Here is a 16,285-nt window from a genome sequence, read left to right as displayed (position 1 = left end):
CTAGGTAAAATGGAATAATGGGGAAAATGAACACTTCATTTGATGCACCTGCTACGCCTCTGTAAACTCCTGATCATAACTATTAGTGGAAACATTACACAGCATTTGCAGATGATATTTAACATAAGCAGACAATGATCAACCATTTGTGCAATGTTTGATTTCTTTTTCTTCTTCCTTCTAATCAGTTGCTTGTTGAAATTCACATTAAATCATCAGGTAAGATAATTAGAATTGTAAGTTAATTAAAATAAAGAATGACCAACAACCATGATATTTTGAAGGCAGGATGAAGTTTATAATTAGTTGTAGATACTTAAAAATAAATTAAACAACATTGCAGATACTGACATTAGTTGGACTCTTAGCTATAAGTATCTAAACCACCATAATCAAATACATAATTACAAAACAGAACAATGAATGAGTACACAACATTTTACACAGAACACTCCAGACATTATATGCACACTATATGGAATGGCCTTTTGAAGTGAACCTTGGATTTACAGCTCATGTTTGTTGTATATCAGTATTCTGCTGTGACTTTGATCTCCTGCAGCACATTACTGTCTATTTTTAAAACCTCTTTCTGAGGTATTTACCGGAAGTCCTCTGCAGAGAACATGCCCTTAGCTCTACGCAAAATGGAGTCCTTAGAGGCATCATAGGGGTGTTCTTTCGACGGAATCTCCAAAACAGCAGGGATAGACAGCATATGAGCATCAATGGCATGTCGAATCATTTCTGCAATGAACTGGTTTATCAAGATTATTCCAATGTCATCACGGGCCAAAAAGCTCCTAGAAATACAAAAAAATATGATGTAACAGAAATAAAACAAGGTTATTACACAGTTTTATTGAAAAACACCAGGTATTAGTAACGTAGTTTCAATGCATGTCTTTTTAACTTACAATCCTTGAAAATTATCTCCCTAAATTGGCCCTAATGAGAGACTCTGTGTGTGAGAGTGTCCTGGGACAGTGTGACACAATGACCAGGCCTATGCTCCTTCCTGCCTGCCTGTCTGTCTGTCTGATGCTTCCCATAAGAACTCCAGCTCCCTGCCACCCTGGATTGGATTATGTTGCTTTTCAACAACGTAACAATTAATGACTCAAGATAACAACACTTTAATATCAAAACAATGCTTGATTTTTTTTTTGTTTAAAGAAATTTGGTATAGAACTTGACCAAATTTCACTACCCCCCCCCCCAAATAAAAGATGGCTGAAATCTACAAGGAAAAAATTTAACAAAGCAGAAGTTACAGAAATTAACTGGCACCAGAAAGCAACATGGCCAAAATATCGAGACAAAACTGATGTTAACCAGATCTTAAGAGCTTGTTTATAGTAAAGCCAGTTTAAACAAGTGCAGGACACAATGAAACCCAACCTATGTTGTTTATACAATAACGCAGAACAAGTTTACTTGGGTTCTTTTTGGGGACTCCATTTTTAAAGATAGATTTTTTCAGCATGCGAGTTTCAATGTCAGCATATGAATTTCATAACCTACACAACTGGCGCACGAGTGTGCATGTATTTGTATGGTGGGGGAGCCTGTTAACAATAAAAGACACGATGTTTCCAGCTAATGCAGCCTTATCTAAACAAACACAAACAAGTGCATTACATATAGATCAATGCCCTTTAAATAACTGCATTCTAAAGGATCAAATAAGTATTTTAAAACGTTACCCTTATTTTTCAAGTGTGTTTATTAACGCATTTTACCTAAACTCAATAATTTTCATTCTGTATTATACATGAATGAATACAGGACTTAACTCGTAAAATAGGTTAAAAATACCCTTAAAACCGCAAAGCGCGTTTATACTGTTGTTAAATTGTCCTTCACACATCATCTTTTCAAGTGAAAACATATAAGAACAAGAAAGTAACATGCTTTATTAAATAATATATAGTTCAAGGTTTACGGCACCTGTACTTGCCTGATTTAGATATACATTTTTGAGCAGAAATCTAAAATGTGGTAAAACACAAGAAGAACATGTTTTCTTCATGCCTCAGTAAGTTTCCCATTTACAAAAATAAATAAAACTATAAGAGAATTAATATCATTATGCAGCGTATGCAACCAATGATTTTCTTGCTCATACTGAGAAACACTCACTTGAAAGTCTCCTCTATTTCGGTGATGCTTGTGTCCTTCTCCACCACCAAAAAATTTGGCTTGCGGTTCTTGTTCAACTCACCAACCCCTCCGAGCAGAAACCCCGTACAGGTATCCTCATCACCGATCACCGCTATCAGCTTCCCACGCCCTGCCATATCCAAAAATAATAACAAAACCACAAACAACTGACAAGCTACGGGAGAACTAAGCAACACTTGAAACACACAACTGTGATAAGCTCATCCACTGTCACTTCCCTTATGACGGTCACGAGGTCCTCACGCATGCGCCCAATCACACTGTTCTGGAAGAGATTTGTTGCTTGTCACGTGGCCAAGCTTCAGCAAATCAGTTTTCGAAACTATCCAGCGACCACCGCATCTTGTTCAAGGACAGCTGGGTGACTTGCACTCGCGCAATCATTAGTTTTATGTATTAATCGTATGCTGTAATGTCTTTTTTTTTTCCTTTTTTGCAATATGCAAGATATAAAAAAGCTAATTTTATTAATTGATATCAGAAATAAATACTGCAAATGTGAGGCTTTTAAAATCGTATTGCTTCAGATCTAGTTGAGACTATTGTAACTTGGTTCATAACTAAAAGAAGGAAGTTGGACGACTACTGCCCTTAATACCCCAAAGTCTATCTAGCAAAGTGTGACAGCCATATTAGACGCACGGCAGGAGCTACGTGTTGCACCCATGCCATATGTCACCAAACTAAGTACAGAATTGGTTACAAGACACATCACCTTTATTTAACAATGATGTGCATTAAGCAATAGTAAAATATTAATGCACGCTACTGCATTTTTATTTTTGTTTGTTAACAAGTACACTTTATCTTGCACTCTTTGAAATCAATTAAACTTTTAAAATGAATGGTCTGTATTCTGTCAGCTATCCGTTATCTGTTTTTACATTACAGTTAAAGATTCAGAGTTCAGTAGAATCCGTAAAAGTGAAAAGAAACTTTTGAGGGATGTTTCAGTTTTACATAGATGTTGTTATTCTTCAGTTTTTCTTTACATTTTCCACTTGAATTACTTCCATTACCTTTTGACTAGTAAGCACACATCTTGCATTCTGTAAGTCTTGATGCAATTAATTTTGGGCTCCCTCTTTCTGGAATTTATTGATATTATTTTACATACAGTACCACTGCTTTGTTTAATTTTGTTTAAATGTAATTTTCCTTGGTGTTGTTTTTCAAACACTAAGCCTCATGTGTTCTACTGTTTCAGTCTGATTCCATTTATCTCTTGTATGTCACTATCATATATTAATACATATATTGTATGTCATTATTACAGTATACTGTATATACACACTATTGCTAAAACATAAGCCTCTGCAGAAGGTGTTCAATAAAAGGATTAAACAAAACGATCACATAAAGAGACAGAGAGAGAGACATACAGACAGACATTGGATTTTATATATTTATATTGCCAAAAGTATTGGGACGCCTGCCTTTATACACACATGAACCTTAATGACATCTCATTCTTAATACATAGGGTTTAATATGGAGTTGACCCTAATAGCTTCAACTCTTCTGGAAAGCCTTTCCACAAGGTTTAGGAGTGTGTTTATGGTACTAGGGTATTGTACCATGTTAGTCATTACGAATGTAGTGAGAAGTCAAGCAAAATGACACCTTTTATTGGCTAAAAAGTTTACAATATGCAAGCTTTCGAGGCAACTCAGGGCCCTTCTTTAGGCAAGATGTAATAATAATTGTGTTTATGGGAATTTTTGACTATTCTTCCAGGAGAGCATTTGTGAGGCCAGGCACTGATGTTGGACGAGAAGGCCTGGCTCGCAGTTTCCCTTCTAATTCATCCCAACGGTGTTGTATCGGGTTGAGGTCAGGGCTCTGTGCAGGCCAGTCAAGTTCTTCCACACTAAACTTGCTCATCCATCTCTTTATAGTCATTGCTTTGTGCACTGGTGCGCAGTCATGTAAGAACAAGAAGGGGCCATCCCCAAACTGTTCCCACAAAGTTGGAAGCATGAAATTATCCAAAATGGCTTTGTATGCTGGAGTATTAAGAGTTCCTTTCACTGGAAGTAAGGGGCCAAGCGCAACCGCTGAAAAAAAAAAACACACCATAATCCCCCCTCCACCAAACTTTACACTTGGCACAATGCAGTCAGACAAGCAGTTCTCCTTGCAACTACCAATCCCAGACTCATCCATTGGACTGCCAGACAGAGAAGCGTGATTTGTCACTCCTGAGGACACATCTCAATTGCTCTATAGTCCAGTGGCGGCGTGCTTTACACCACTTCATCTTACGCTTTGCATTGCATTTGGTGATGTAAAGTGATTGTGGTCATGCAGCTGCTTGGCCATGGAAACCCATTCCATGAAGCTCTCTACGCACTGTTCTTGAGCTAATCTGGAGGCCACACGAATTTTGGAGGTCTGTAGCTATTGACTCTGCAGAAAGTTGGCGACTTCTGCACAATGTGTGCCTCAGCATGTGATGTCCCCACTCTGTGATTTTATGTGGCCTACCACTTCGTGGCTGAGTTGCTGTTGTTCCCAATTGCTTCCACTTTGCTATAATACCACTAACAGTTGACCGTGGAATATTTAGTAGCAAGGAAATTTTACTAATGGACTTACTGCACAGGTGGCATCCTATCACGGTATAGCACTTGAATTCACTGAGCTCCTGAGAGTGACCCACTCTTTCACAAAAGTTTGTAGAAGCAGTCTGCATGCCTAGGTGCTTGATTTTATACACCTGTGGCCATGGAAGTGATTGCAACATCTGAATTCAATGATTTGGGGGGGTGTTCCAATACTTTTGGCAATATAAACACACTATATATATATATATATATATATATATATATATATATACACACACACACACACACACACATATATATATATATATATACACACATACAGTATATATATATATACACACACTAAGGGGCTTTGCCCCCTGCTTCCTTCGCTTGCCTAACCCCCTCCCCCGGCCTGCGCTACACGTCAGCCACTTTGCGTATATGGATTTTACTTTCACCAAACAACAAATCTTTTAATTCTCACAGATATGCCTCCTCATTGGGAAGAAACACTACTTTTCCCTGATGGCAACACGAATTAGACGATCTAAAGTCTCCAACTTAAAGGTTAATTCCAAACAATATATTCGATTTCTTTTCACTGTTCCGTTATTTCACCGAGTAATAATTTCCGTTTGTTTGCGCTAATGCGATCTTTACTATCATTTTTGTGAGACTTTCGCATTTTATTACTTTCATTATCTCTAACCTGCTCTGCATGTGTATCGTGCCAATGTTTTTGAATTCTTTACGACATTCTACTTTGTCTTCTACTCTTTGTCTTTTATTTTTGGCCCTGGGCGTGATTAACTCTCTTGGCACAAAGTCTAGTTTTGCAGGATATGAAAGTATCTCTCTGAAAAAGTCACGTCTCGTCCCAGGATTTTTTATTATAACAGATTATATATATATATATATATATACACACACAGTATACATTTATATAAATGCAAATGTTTGGGCACCCTTGCTTAAAATGTCTGTTACTGTGAATAGTTAAGTCAGCAGAAGATTAACTGATCTCCAAAAGGCATAAAGTTAAAGATGACACATTTATTTAAGATTAGTGTATTGTTTTTGTTTTGTAAAATTGTAGTTAAAAAAGGAAACGTGCACCAGGCAAATGTTTGGGCACCCCAAGGTATTTGAGGTCTCAGATCTTCATTTGCTCTTTAGGACTATGGCTTGTTTACAGTCATCAAAACCACAAGTGATGCAGATTGTAAAGGTGTATAAAGTCTCTGACTTCTCAAACCTTGTCCCAACAATCAACAGTCATGGGCTCCTCTAAACATCTGCCTAACACTCTAAAAAATAAAATAATTGATGCTCACAAAGCAGGAGAAGGCTACAAGAAGATTGCAAAGCGTTTTCAGTTAGCTGTTTCCTTAGTCCATAATTGCAGTTAGAAGAAGATTTAGCAGACTCTGGAGAGATATTGCACTGTTCTACTGTGCAGCAACACTTGAACAAAAATTACTTTCATAGTGGAGTCTGCAGAATAAAACCTTTGCTGCATCCTAGCCTCAAAATTCAGCACCTGAAGTTTGCAAATGAACATCTAAACAAGTCTAATGCATTCTGGAAACAAGTCCTGTGGACTGATGAAGTCAAAATATAACTTTTTTTGCCACAGTATGCAAAGGTATGTTTGGACAAAAAGGGGATCTGAAATTTTGGAAAAGAATGCCTCTACAACTATTTAGGATGAAGTTGGATTGATCATGCAAAAGGGTTGTGTTGCAGGCAGTATTACAGTGAACATGTCATTGGTAGAGGGAAAAATGGATTCAAATAAATACCAGCAAATTCTGGAAGCAAACATCACACCATCTGACAAAAAAAGTTGAAGTTCAAAAGAGGATGGTCCTACAACAAGATAATGATCCGAAACACACCTCAAAATCTACAATGGAATACCTCAAGCGGTGAAGGTTGATGGTTTTTCCATGGCCCTCACAGTTCCCGGACCTAAATACCTTTGAAAATGTGTAGATAGATCTCAAAAGAGCAGTGCATTGCAAGGCAGCCCAGGAATCTTGCAGAATTAGAAGCATTTGCAAGGACAAATGGGCAAAAATACTCCCAACTAACAAATTAAAGACTCTTAGCTTGCTTCAAAAGGCATTTACAAGCTGTGATACTTGCCAAAGGTGGTGTTACTAAATACTAACCATGTCGGGTGCCCAATCTTTTGCTTCTGGCTCTTCTAAATTTTTTGGTATTTTGTACCTGTGAATGGTGAAAATAAAACAGCAATCTTGCTTAAAATGTTAAAAAAATGTGTCATCTTTAACTGTATACCTTTTAGTGATCATCTTCTGCTCACTTAATTATTCACAGTAACAGACATTTTAAGCAAGGGTGGCCAAAGGTGTATACTGTATTGCAAGAACAACCCCGTATACTTAACACAAAGGAAGGTTGTAGTGCAACAGAACAGTCTCTTAGGGCTGAGTCTACCACAGCTTTAGTCAAGCCCATCGACTGCTTCCCAAGCGCTTGTGTGTGACTAATACATATATGGCAGAAAAACTGGGGTACCTAAAGAACACCTACTGTACATGCAAAAAATTCATAGTAAATGCAGCCAGATTTAAACCATGTCTAATGGAACTAACCATCGGGCAATCATTCACATCTATTAAAAATCAAGCAAACAAAATCCAAAAAAAGCACACTTCTGCAAATGAAAGATGACAATGAAAGATGAAAAAGAATTGTAAAAAATATCACAAACATGATGCTGTCAGTTATAACAAATTAAGAAATTAGTTTTTACATAAAGATTCAGATATGAAGCAGTTTCATTACAATTTTAAAAAATATATTTTATTTTATAATATTATGCTTTGGAACTGACAGGCTAATTAGGTCAGAAACAGATTGTTCAGGTAGATCAGTTCATTTTTAAAAGTTTGTTAATAAAATTATTTGCATCCAATAATGTTTATCATTATATATTCTTCTGTTTGTAAAACACACTGCACTTTTGTGGTTTATATAAAGATTAAGTAATGAATAGTGTATTAGCAATTTAAATTTTGTTTTTACAGTTGATGCATTAACAATGGGACCACTTATAGAAACATTTAAAGAAATTTTTCATTTACATAAACAGAAACGTCATAAAATTCTTCAGACTATCTTTTGACAAATATTAGACTTTATACAACACATTTCAACAAAAAACATTATCACAAAGACATTACATTTTCAGTTGCTGATACATTACATAAAGCATCATATACTCAAAGGAGCAGATTTAAACAGCACAGTAATCACACCAACTGTACAACTAAGTTAATACAATTTACAGGAAGAAATTTATTTGATATCCAGACAGCAGAATGCAACAGCAAAGCAGCACAAAACCAAGGTCGGTATCATTTATGGAGTGTGGTGCATAGTATTGGCGTGCAGAGTGGTACTTTCTCACAGCTCCTTGGTCTTGGATTTTAATTCCAGGCTAGTGGGTGTTTTTTTTCTTGCATCATTTTTGGTTTTCTGTAGCTACTCTGGTTTCTAGTCCTATTGTGACTAAGTGTGTGTGTATGTGTGAGTCAGAGAGTGCTGTGATCAATTAGTATTCTTCACAGGGTTGGAGTGCTTGTCTTTTTCAGGGCCGATTCCTGCCTTGAGTCTAATTCTGCTGGAACAGAATCTAGGATCCAGAAACCTTGTAAAGGAATAAATAGTTCCAGTAACTGGAAGGATGGGAGTTTTCATGAGGCAGTAGACACAAAAGCAGTTGTTGAACCCTTCTGACTCACTAAATGACAATGGAAAATGTGAACAGTTTCAGTGGAACTAAAGTAAAAAACAGACCTGCAAATAGTTTGTAGTTATTTATATTATATAGTGTAAAAGCTAATTTATAAATTTTTTAATATGTTATAATTTCTAACAGATTTTATGGGATAAGAAAACAGAAGGATATAATTTCATTTAATATATTCTTCCATTGACAAAAATGCAACTGTGAGGATTTGAACATCTTCAAATTAAGACTGCCTTTACATAAAAAGACACATACATAAACTGTAAAAACAAATTCTTTATTTAAATAGAAACTTCCTTATTAAGTACAACTCCAAAACACTACAACTGTATAATTTTTATCTAATGTATGCAATTCTACGTATGGAACTCAGCTGATTAAATCATTTGTTCTGGTGCAAATAAATTATTAGCTGCTGATAACTTTTTTTTCACATTTGTGCCTGGTTAAAACACAATACTAACTTTAAAATGCAATGCCCATAACATATTAAGGTAAATAACATAAGCATAAATTAAACATGCACATGTCTTCCCCACATATTTAAAGACCCCTCTCCTTCATTTAAAATGCAATTTAGGATTTAAAATTAGAGAGTAAACAACCTTACAATCACACTCTGCTATCCAGAGTAATTCTTGAGGGAGTTCCACATTCCCTTTGCGCACTTGTATACACTACCTCTAGTGACAGAGTTTCAGCTTACCAAATACACTGTACCAATTGTCACTTGTTACAATTTATAAACTATAAGTTTCCTATGTCTGTCATTTATACATAGATATGTAAGTATATATGGATAATTATGAACGCAGTATTACAATGTATATATTTGTCACTCAAAGAATTAAACAATGGCTATTGTGGTTAACATTGATAACTGGGCCAAGTTATGTGCGAAGTACACGGAGTTGCATATAAACCAAAAATATTTAGTTTCAAGAACATCCCTCACATACTATCATAACAGTGCAATTATCAAAGAATCTAAATATGTGAGTGCATGTATTTAGGGTTTATCCCCTTTTAATGTATTTTTTGTGCTATCAGCCATGCATACACTGATTTGGTTGAATCAAACTGTAGGAGTGCAGTTAGGAAGAGCCTGTGTTTGTAGTATAGGGCACATGGTAGGATCCATATCTGCATGGAGATCTAGACCACAGCACACACGACAATTCTAAGTTTACAACTACGCACGGGTGAAAAACCCAAAAGCAAAAAGTAGAAAGAAATTTCTTAGGTGAGAATAACCAGTCAAGGATTCAAAACTGATTTCTTAGAGCTATATGGCTTAATTAGAAATTCACAAAACCAACAACTATACTGGAAATACAGTACATGCAAATGCCAGGGAGGTAAAAACTTAACAAAATATTAAATTTACACGTGGCCCCTCCCACCCTGTTCAGTGTGTTGTCATTTCCAAAGGCATTACAGTATACACGGTTTGGGAATAAACCAAAGAATGAGACAAAAAACATCAGTTCACAGAGAACCATACAAGCTTTTTGCAAACTTATATAACATGAATAATATAAATATTACAATATATTGAACCATCTCTTTTCAGTTTCATATTTTACTTTCGTCTCCAAAAGGTATCGCATTTACTAGGTGGTTAAACCACTAAACGACGTAAACCTTCAAGAATTTCCTTATTCTCTTGGCACAGTCTCGTGGGCGTTTACGGTTTGAAGAAGTGTGGTGTGCGCGTCCCCGGTAACACATACTATCGCCGAGGGCAGTTCGTCGAGTTGGCAATAAGGCTCACGTCCCTAGTGACTGAGCTACTTTTGCAAATTCATCCCGAAAAATACCTGTTGATTCTCCATTAGTCACTTCTTTGGCTAACGGATGCTACTGTGTTTACTCACCTAACCTTGACTACGGACTCCGCCTATCCCTCGTTTAACAAGCTCATTAGCTAGACCGAATACGCTACGCCCGTTCCTTGTCCTCTGAATGGCCAGCGAAAACGCCAATCAAAGCAAACATGCTTGCAGAATTTCCTCGAATCGTATGTGGATTGGTCACGCTCAAGTAAAGCTGCAAAATGAAAGATGGGGAAATTGTTTAGATGAGCTTGGTTGTGGCATTACAGCCAGAAATATACGATGCTTGATGTTTTTGGGAAGTTTGGCCGCTACCCAAAATACCCAGGTCCTTCAGAAATGACACCTGGTCGATAGTTCAAGGTAAGCGTTTCTTTTGCAATCGCACTTTGAAAGTGGATGCAAACGCTTAATATGCTGTGCACTGTAAGAGCCGGCTTTTGAAATGTAATGGGGTGTTTTTTTTCGGTTGGCCATGTAAAATATGGTTTTATTTTTCCGAGGTTGCAGATTTCGCATGCCTTGTGCACTGTCCTTAAATGCTATTTTGCTATTATCTAAAAGTGAGCTATTCATTTTAATTAAGTCAAGTATACACGTTAAGTGTCCAGTATTATGCATTCAAGTCGACACTTTAACTTTTCATAATTTATTTTCATTTACTGAAATCATCATTGCAATTTGTAAAGTTTATAGTTGGAAGACTAATTTTAAATAATAGTAAAAAAGTGTGTATTTACTGCATAACCCGATGTTCGTTGGGTGGTGAACTACAATGGCAAAGCACGAACTGGTTACAGAGATTGGTCTTTGTGCGCACTGATACTCATTGTTTGCAGCTGGAGGCTCGGTTGCCTGGGTTACATACTCTGAAAATTGAGCCGGGAGCTCACGCGTAAATTTGTCCAGCATCATAAAGTATTGATCAAGAGCAACTATGAAGCAGGTCCGCCTGCATCTCTTGCACGTGTAGTGCCTACAGTGCCATGTAGTACGATGTGTCTCTTAGAAAAAAAATTAGAGTTATGATGATAAGGTTAGGTGCTTATGTACGTTTTTTTTCTCTCCCTGATTAGAGGTAGAAAATAACCTTACTGCCCTTGTGCATCTGGCTTTATTAGTCTTATCGGATTTGGTTTTATTTTTGGTCTAGGAACAACTAAGACAATTTGCAAAGACCCGGATTGATTGTGCGGAGTGAGAGCAAGAGACAGACTTTTCGGCCAGACGCTGTCAAGGCATGCTTCTCGTGTGCAACTCGGGCTTTAGCAGATCACCATGAAAAAAATATTTGGCTTTGTGAAGAAAAAGAAAGGTCCATCTTCTAATGCTTCAGATTCTGGCAGTGTTTTCTCAGTGGGTTACGATCTGAAGGAAAAAGATTTGGGAAAACTGCACAAAGCAGCCGTTGCAGGAGATCTGGCAAAGTTGAAACAGCTGATAAAGAAAAATGACATCAATCAGCTGGATAAAGAAAACCGGTAAGAAGCCTTAAGGTATAATTTCACCCCGTGTACTGTATGCAATAACCTGCATTTGAATTTTATTAATTTATCTTGTTTTCATTTTATTAATTCATTAACGATTTGTAGTCTTCACATTTGCATCATAGGAAATTTGAGCAGGCTAGTAAGTTTTATTGTAGTGTGGCAAGTAAAGACTGTACTTTTAGACTATAGAATAGTTCCATAATAACTTGTTTTAATTTCATATTTACAGTACGTCAGACACAAATCCTGAATCCTCAGTATTCACTTTTCCATACAAGGTGAAACTGAAAACTCATTGTGCAAAATGTCATTTTTACATTGACTGATATTTATTCAAGTATTCACTGGATATTATTTTAACTCATGGAGCTGTACTGAAATTATTCCTTTCTTCTTTAAGGATGCTTTTTACTACTGATTGGCTTCATTAACTCATTAGGTATCAACCATTTAAGATGAAACTTGATAACCATATTTGGTCTGAATTCTCTTTATTGCTAGTTCATAAATTGATAGAGCATTTGTATAGCTGTATTCCTTTCACACCACATTTTTATTACTTATGTTAACAGAATAATAAATTTAGTAATCACTAGTTTAATTATATTTTGATTATATTTTGATAGTCAATATAGAATACTGTCATAAATTAATAAAAGATGTAGGCTCTGTAGTTTATTTGACAATACCATACAATAATTTTATGCAAACTTGTTTGATACTGAAGTAAATTTATTTGACTATTTTAGTAGTGTTAAAACTTCTTTTTTAAAAAGAATAATGTAACTTGCATGCATTTCTTACATGTGGAATCTAAATTAATGTCACAAGACTAAGGATTTTTTTCTGTAACCAGAAGTAGTAAAGTATATTTCACCTCACCATTCAAAAAAGCTAAAGCCCAATGTATCCTGCATCAATTTTAAAATAATATTACATTAATTTTTAAAATGCATAATCAAGTCTTTGGATTAGTTAGCCATCACTCAAAACTTCACATGCATACTTGAGATGAACTCCACAAACTATGGAAGTATTTGATTCACTGTGAATTAATATACATTTAATTTGGTTATTATTTACATATTTCTTTATACAAAATATTTCTGTGTATTATACACAATGCAGCCAGAGAATTTTTATTTTTATAATTTCCTCAACAAATTACATATTTGTGCAACTTGCAGACATTTTCTTAATATCACAATACTCTCTTAACAACATTAATATGTTTTGATCTTTGTGGATTTAAATTTAATGAAGGGAAGAATTCACAAGTTTAAGGTAACTTGTCTAGTAATTCATCATAAATCTGGGCTCAAAGTATTGCTTAATTTTTACATTTGCCTTTGTTTTCATTTTTAAAAGACTGTTGATGCTATTTGCACAGGTTTCTCGGCAACTAAAACAGACTCAACATTCTTTACACAATAGGGGGGTGGGCTGATAATATCTGAGGTATTTAAATCCAGACATATTAAATTTCTTCATTTTTCATTTGGTCTTCTACACGTGCTTTGTTTCAGTTTAGAGGTACAGAGCACAGAACACATCACAGTTCAGATACAGAGCAAAGTAAAAAATCACAATTCAGATTTTATTAATTGAGTAAATCATGCGCAGTGCATTTATTTTGAAGACTGATATTTTTGTTTTACAGAATAATATTTTTGTGTTACAGAATAATAGGTTAGCAATATAGATTGCACTGACAAACATTATTGAACTATCGGGGCATGACGTCCCTGGAAACAGTAATGTCTAACTGAAAATGCTGTGTTATGCATTTTAATGTCAGGAGATCTTTTAAATCAACATATTTAACAGATTATATTACTATGTGCAGTTTTCTAGGAAGCATACATGACATCCTTTAAGTTTTTAAGATTCATTTCTTGTAACTGATTATTTCTTTTATCCTTTAACTGGTAATTTGGATATAGCAGGTGAATTATAATCATCACTGATTGTGCATATTTTGCAGTTCATATGCTCTAGAATAATCATGGAAAATGCTTTTTGATCATGATCAATATTCAAACATATATGTAAAGCTAAAGCAGTCTCTTACCACTGGCACATTTGTCTGTTTTTAAGCAAGTCACTTAATTCTGGCTGTCCATAGCAGCACTTAGTAGAAGGTAAGCTATACAGATCTTAGGAATGATTAGAGTAATGGATTTTCAAATAGGTCAATGTGAAGCATTTAAAAATGCATACCGGACATTACATTACCATAACAGTATCAAGATATAGTAGCACTGCAGTAACTTTTGATTCTGTAAATGTAATTGTATTTTTTTAATACTGTTACTGATGACCAAGGTATGTATGAAGATACCATACAGAAACAAAATATACATTTATAAGTCATTGAAATTGTTGTGTTACTTGAACCTTTTTGTAAGGATGCTTAACAAGCAGAATGATGCTTTTCTTTTTTATTAAGACAACTTGGCCATTACATTTCATTCTAAAACGTGGATCAAAATAAATATGATTAAAAAAACTAACGGTCAAAAATGTTTAACAAATACATCTTTTTATCTGTATTACGTTTTGCTGTTACTATGTTATTGAATTTAATGAATAACTTGGTGCATCTGCAGATACGTTTTGTGCCTTTTTATGAGTTATTATCTAACTAAAGAATGTATTTTGTTAATATTACATAGCTGCGTAATGTATATTGTTTAAGCTTTATAAAAATATGCACATTTCAGAGCGGTAGATTTTTATTTTACTACTGTTTGTTTTTTAATATTCATTGAATGAAAGAAAATTGACTTTTAACATATTTGTTTAGATAGAATTTAATGCAAATAGTATGACCAGAATGTGTTTAAAACTAAAATTTTGTCTAAAGATGAACTCTAAATCAAAAATATTATAGTTGCTGGAGGGAAAAGAATTGCTGACTATATTAACATGTTTGTCAAATTTATTTAACAATTAAGTGATATTGTTGAATGAGTAATTATTGCTGTGTGGATCAGTCAGAATTCAATGTAATTGACTGAATGCTTCAGACAAAATATGCAGAATTATCTTGGAGATGGTAACGTGGTACAGTGCTTGGCACAGCCACCTCAAAACTCCAGAGTCCTAGGTTTGATTGTAGGATTAGGCACTGTGGTAGAGGAGTTTACAGTTTCTTCCAAGTCTCTGTATATTATAACAAGCGAAATAAAAGCTCTAGTGCTTTATTTTCTGATTGTTGTATTTTCAATTTTATAAGCAGTAAAATGTTTTTTTTTTTTTTTTGTTCTTTTAGAACTCCGTTACATCTTGCATGTGCTCAAGGACATGCTGAAGTTGTCCGTTTCTTGTTGGATAACAAGGCAAAGCTTAACCTATGTGATAATGATAATCGAACACCATTAATGAAGGTATGGGTTAATTGGAACTATTACTAATATTTTTGGTTTATTCTACTTGAACTTTTAGACAATTTACAGTATATGTTCATGATATGTCCTGCCAAACTACAGATTTTGCTAAAAGCTCACTTAACAGTACAAATATAAGAGTATTAGAATAATGTTTGTCAAACAATTAAAACATTCATTGCACCTTTTTATTTTGTAGTCAAGAATGTTTCCATCCAGTTGTGATTTCTGGCATTCTAACAGTAGTTAGAGTTGCTAATTCTTTCAAAATTAATTAATGCCAAAAAAATCTGAGAGAGATTAGTTTTGGGACAGGTTCATCCCCATTTCTCATCTTTCTTCCTGTGTCTTCTGACAACGTGCAGATCATATGCTGAGACTATATCCATCAGTCATTTACCAATCAACCTCTGAACAACTACTAAAATGGTACAAAAGCCCATATGATAATTTAATGGTGGGGAACTTGGTTTGTTCAAGCTAATCAATCCAAAGTGTTTCTAAAATTTAGAAAGAGAAGCATAGTGGAACATGAACCCATATCAATGAGGAGTATTAGTCTGGGCACAGACTTCAGTCTAAGCCAAGTGTGTGTGTCTGTCTGTGTGTGTGTGTGTGTGTGTGTCTGTGTGCGTGTGTGTGTGTGTGTGTGTGTGTATATAATATTATATATATATATATTATATATCTATCTATTATAAAAAGAAATCCTGTCCCCTGTCCTGATAGTCTACGATACGTGATCTTTCTCCGAAGATAATTTAAAGACCCGCTAGACGAAAGAGACCTGCCACGGTGCGTCTCACGGGAACATAGAACGAGAGTCTTGCAAGACACACCCTACTTACAAGCAATATCAAAAAAAACAAATCAGTAGTGTAAAGGCAGTCATGCAGCACACACAGCTCCAGGGCACTCAGTGCATATAAAGTGTATAAGGTCAATACGGTAGAAACGAAATGAATAGGGTAGAAATGAAACGTTGACGATTAAACGAAGAAGAAAGAAAAGCGCTGAGAAAAGAGACTCAAATGCGTTGGACAGAAAAAAGAGCAAA

General features: G+C 35.2%; 2 protein-coding genes across 7 annotated transcripts in view; one reads left to right on the top strand and one right to left on the bottom strand.

The window, feature by feature from the left end:
* Positions 1-274: 274 nt before the first annotated feature.
* atp6v1f (ATPase H+ transporting V1 subunit F) lies at positions 275-2,425 on the bottom strand. Its single transcript, XM_028814644.2, has 2 exons — positions 2,143-2,425; positions 275-803 (listed from the first exon to the last, which is right to left on the bottom strand). Exons 1-2 carry the CDS (start codon positions 2,298-2,300, stop codon positions 602-604), a joined length of 360 nt encoding a protein of 119 aa, XP_028670477.1. The 5' UTR covers positions 2,301-2,425; the 3' UTR covers positions 275-601.
* Positions 2,426-10,521: 8,096 nt separating this feature from the next.
* The window catches only part of si:ch211-272n13.3 (ankyrin repeat domain-containing protein 26), a 186,311-nt gene continuing 180,547 nt past the window's right edge, over positions 10,522-16,285 (top strand). For 4 of the 6 annotated variants that reach the window (XM_051935913.1, XM_051935908.1, XM_051935917.1 and 1 more), the window contains exons 1-3: positions 10,523-10,712; positions 11,503-11,830; positions 15,114-15,228. In XM_051935913.1, coding sequence (XP_051791873.1) covers positions 11,628-11,830; positions 15,114-15,228 — 318 coding nt within the window. In that variant the 5' untranslated portion in view covers positions 10,523-10,712; positions 11,503-11,627. Of the gene's footprint in view, positions 10,713-11,502; positions 11,831-15,113; positions 15,229-16,285 lie in introns of all 6 variants that reach the window. The other 2 variants (XM_051935904.1, XM_028814639.2) reach the window with 2 other exon arrangements.

Source organism: Erpetoichthys calabaricus, chromosome 1 (assembly GCF_900747795.2).
Source record: "Erpetoichthys calabaricus chromosome 1, fErpCal1.3, whole genome shotgun sequence".
Lineage (NCBI taxonomy): Eukaryota > Metazoa > Chordata > Cladistia > Polypteriformes > Polypteridae > Erpetoichthys > Erpetoichthys calabaricus.
Note: the sequence above shows the minus strand (reverse complement) of the source record. Positions and strands in the feature narration are given on the sequence as shown.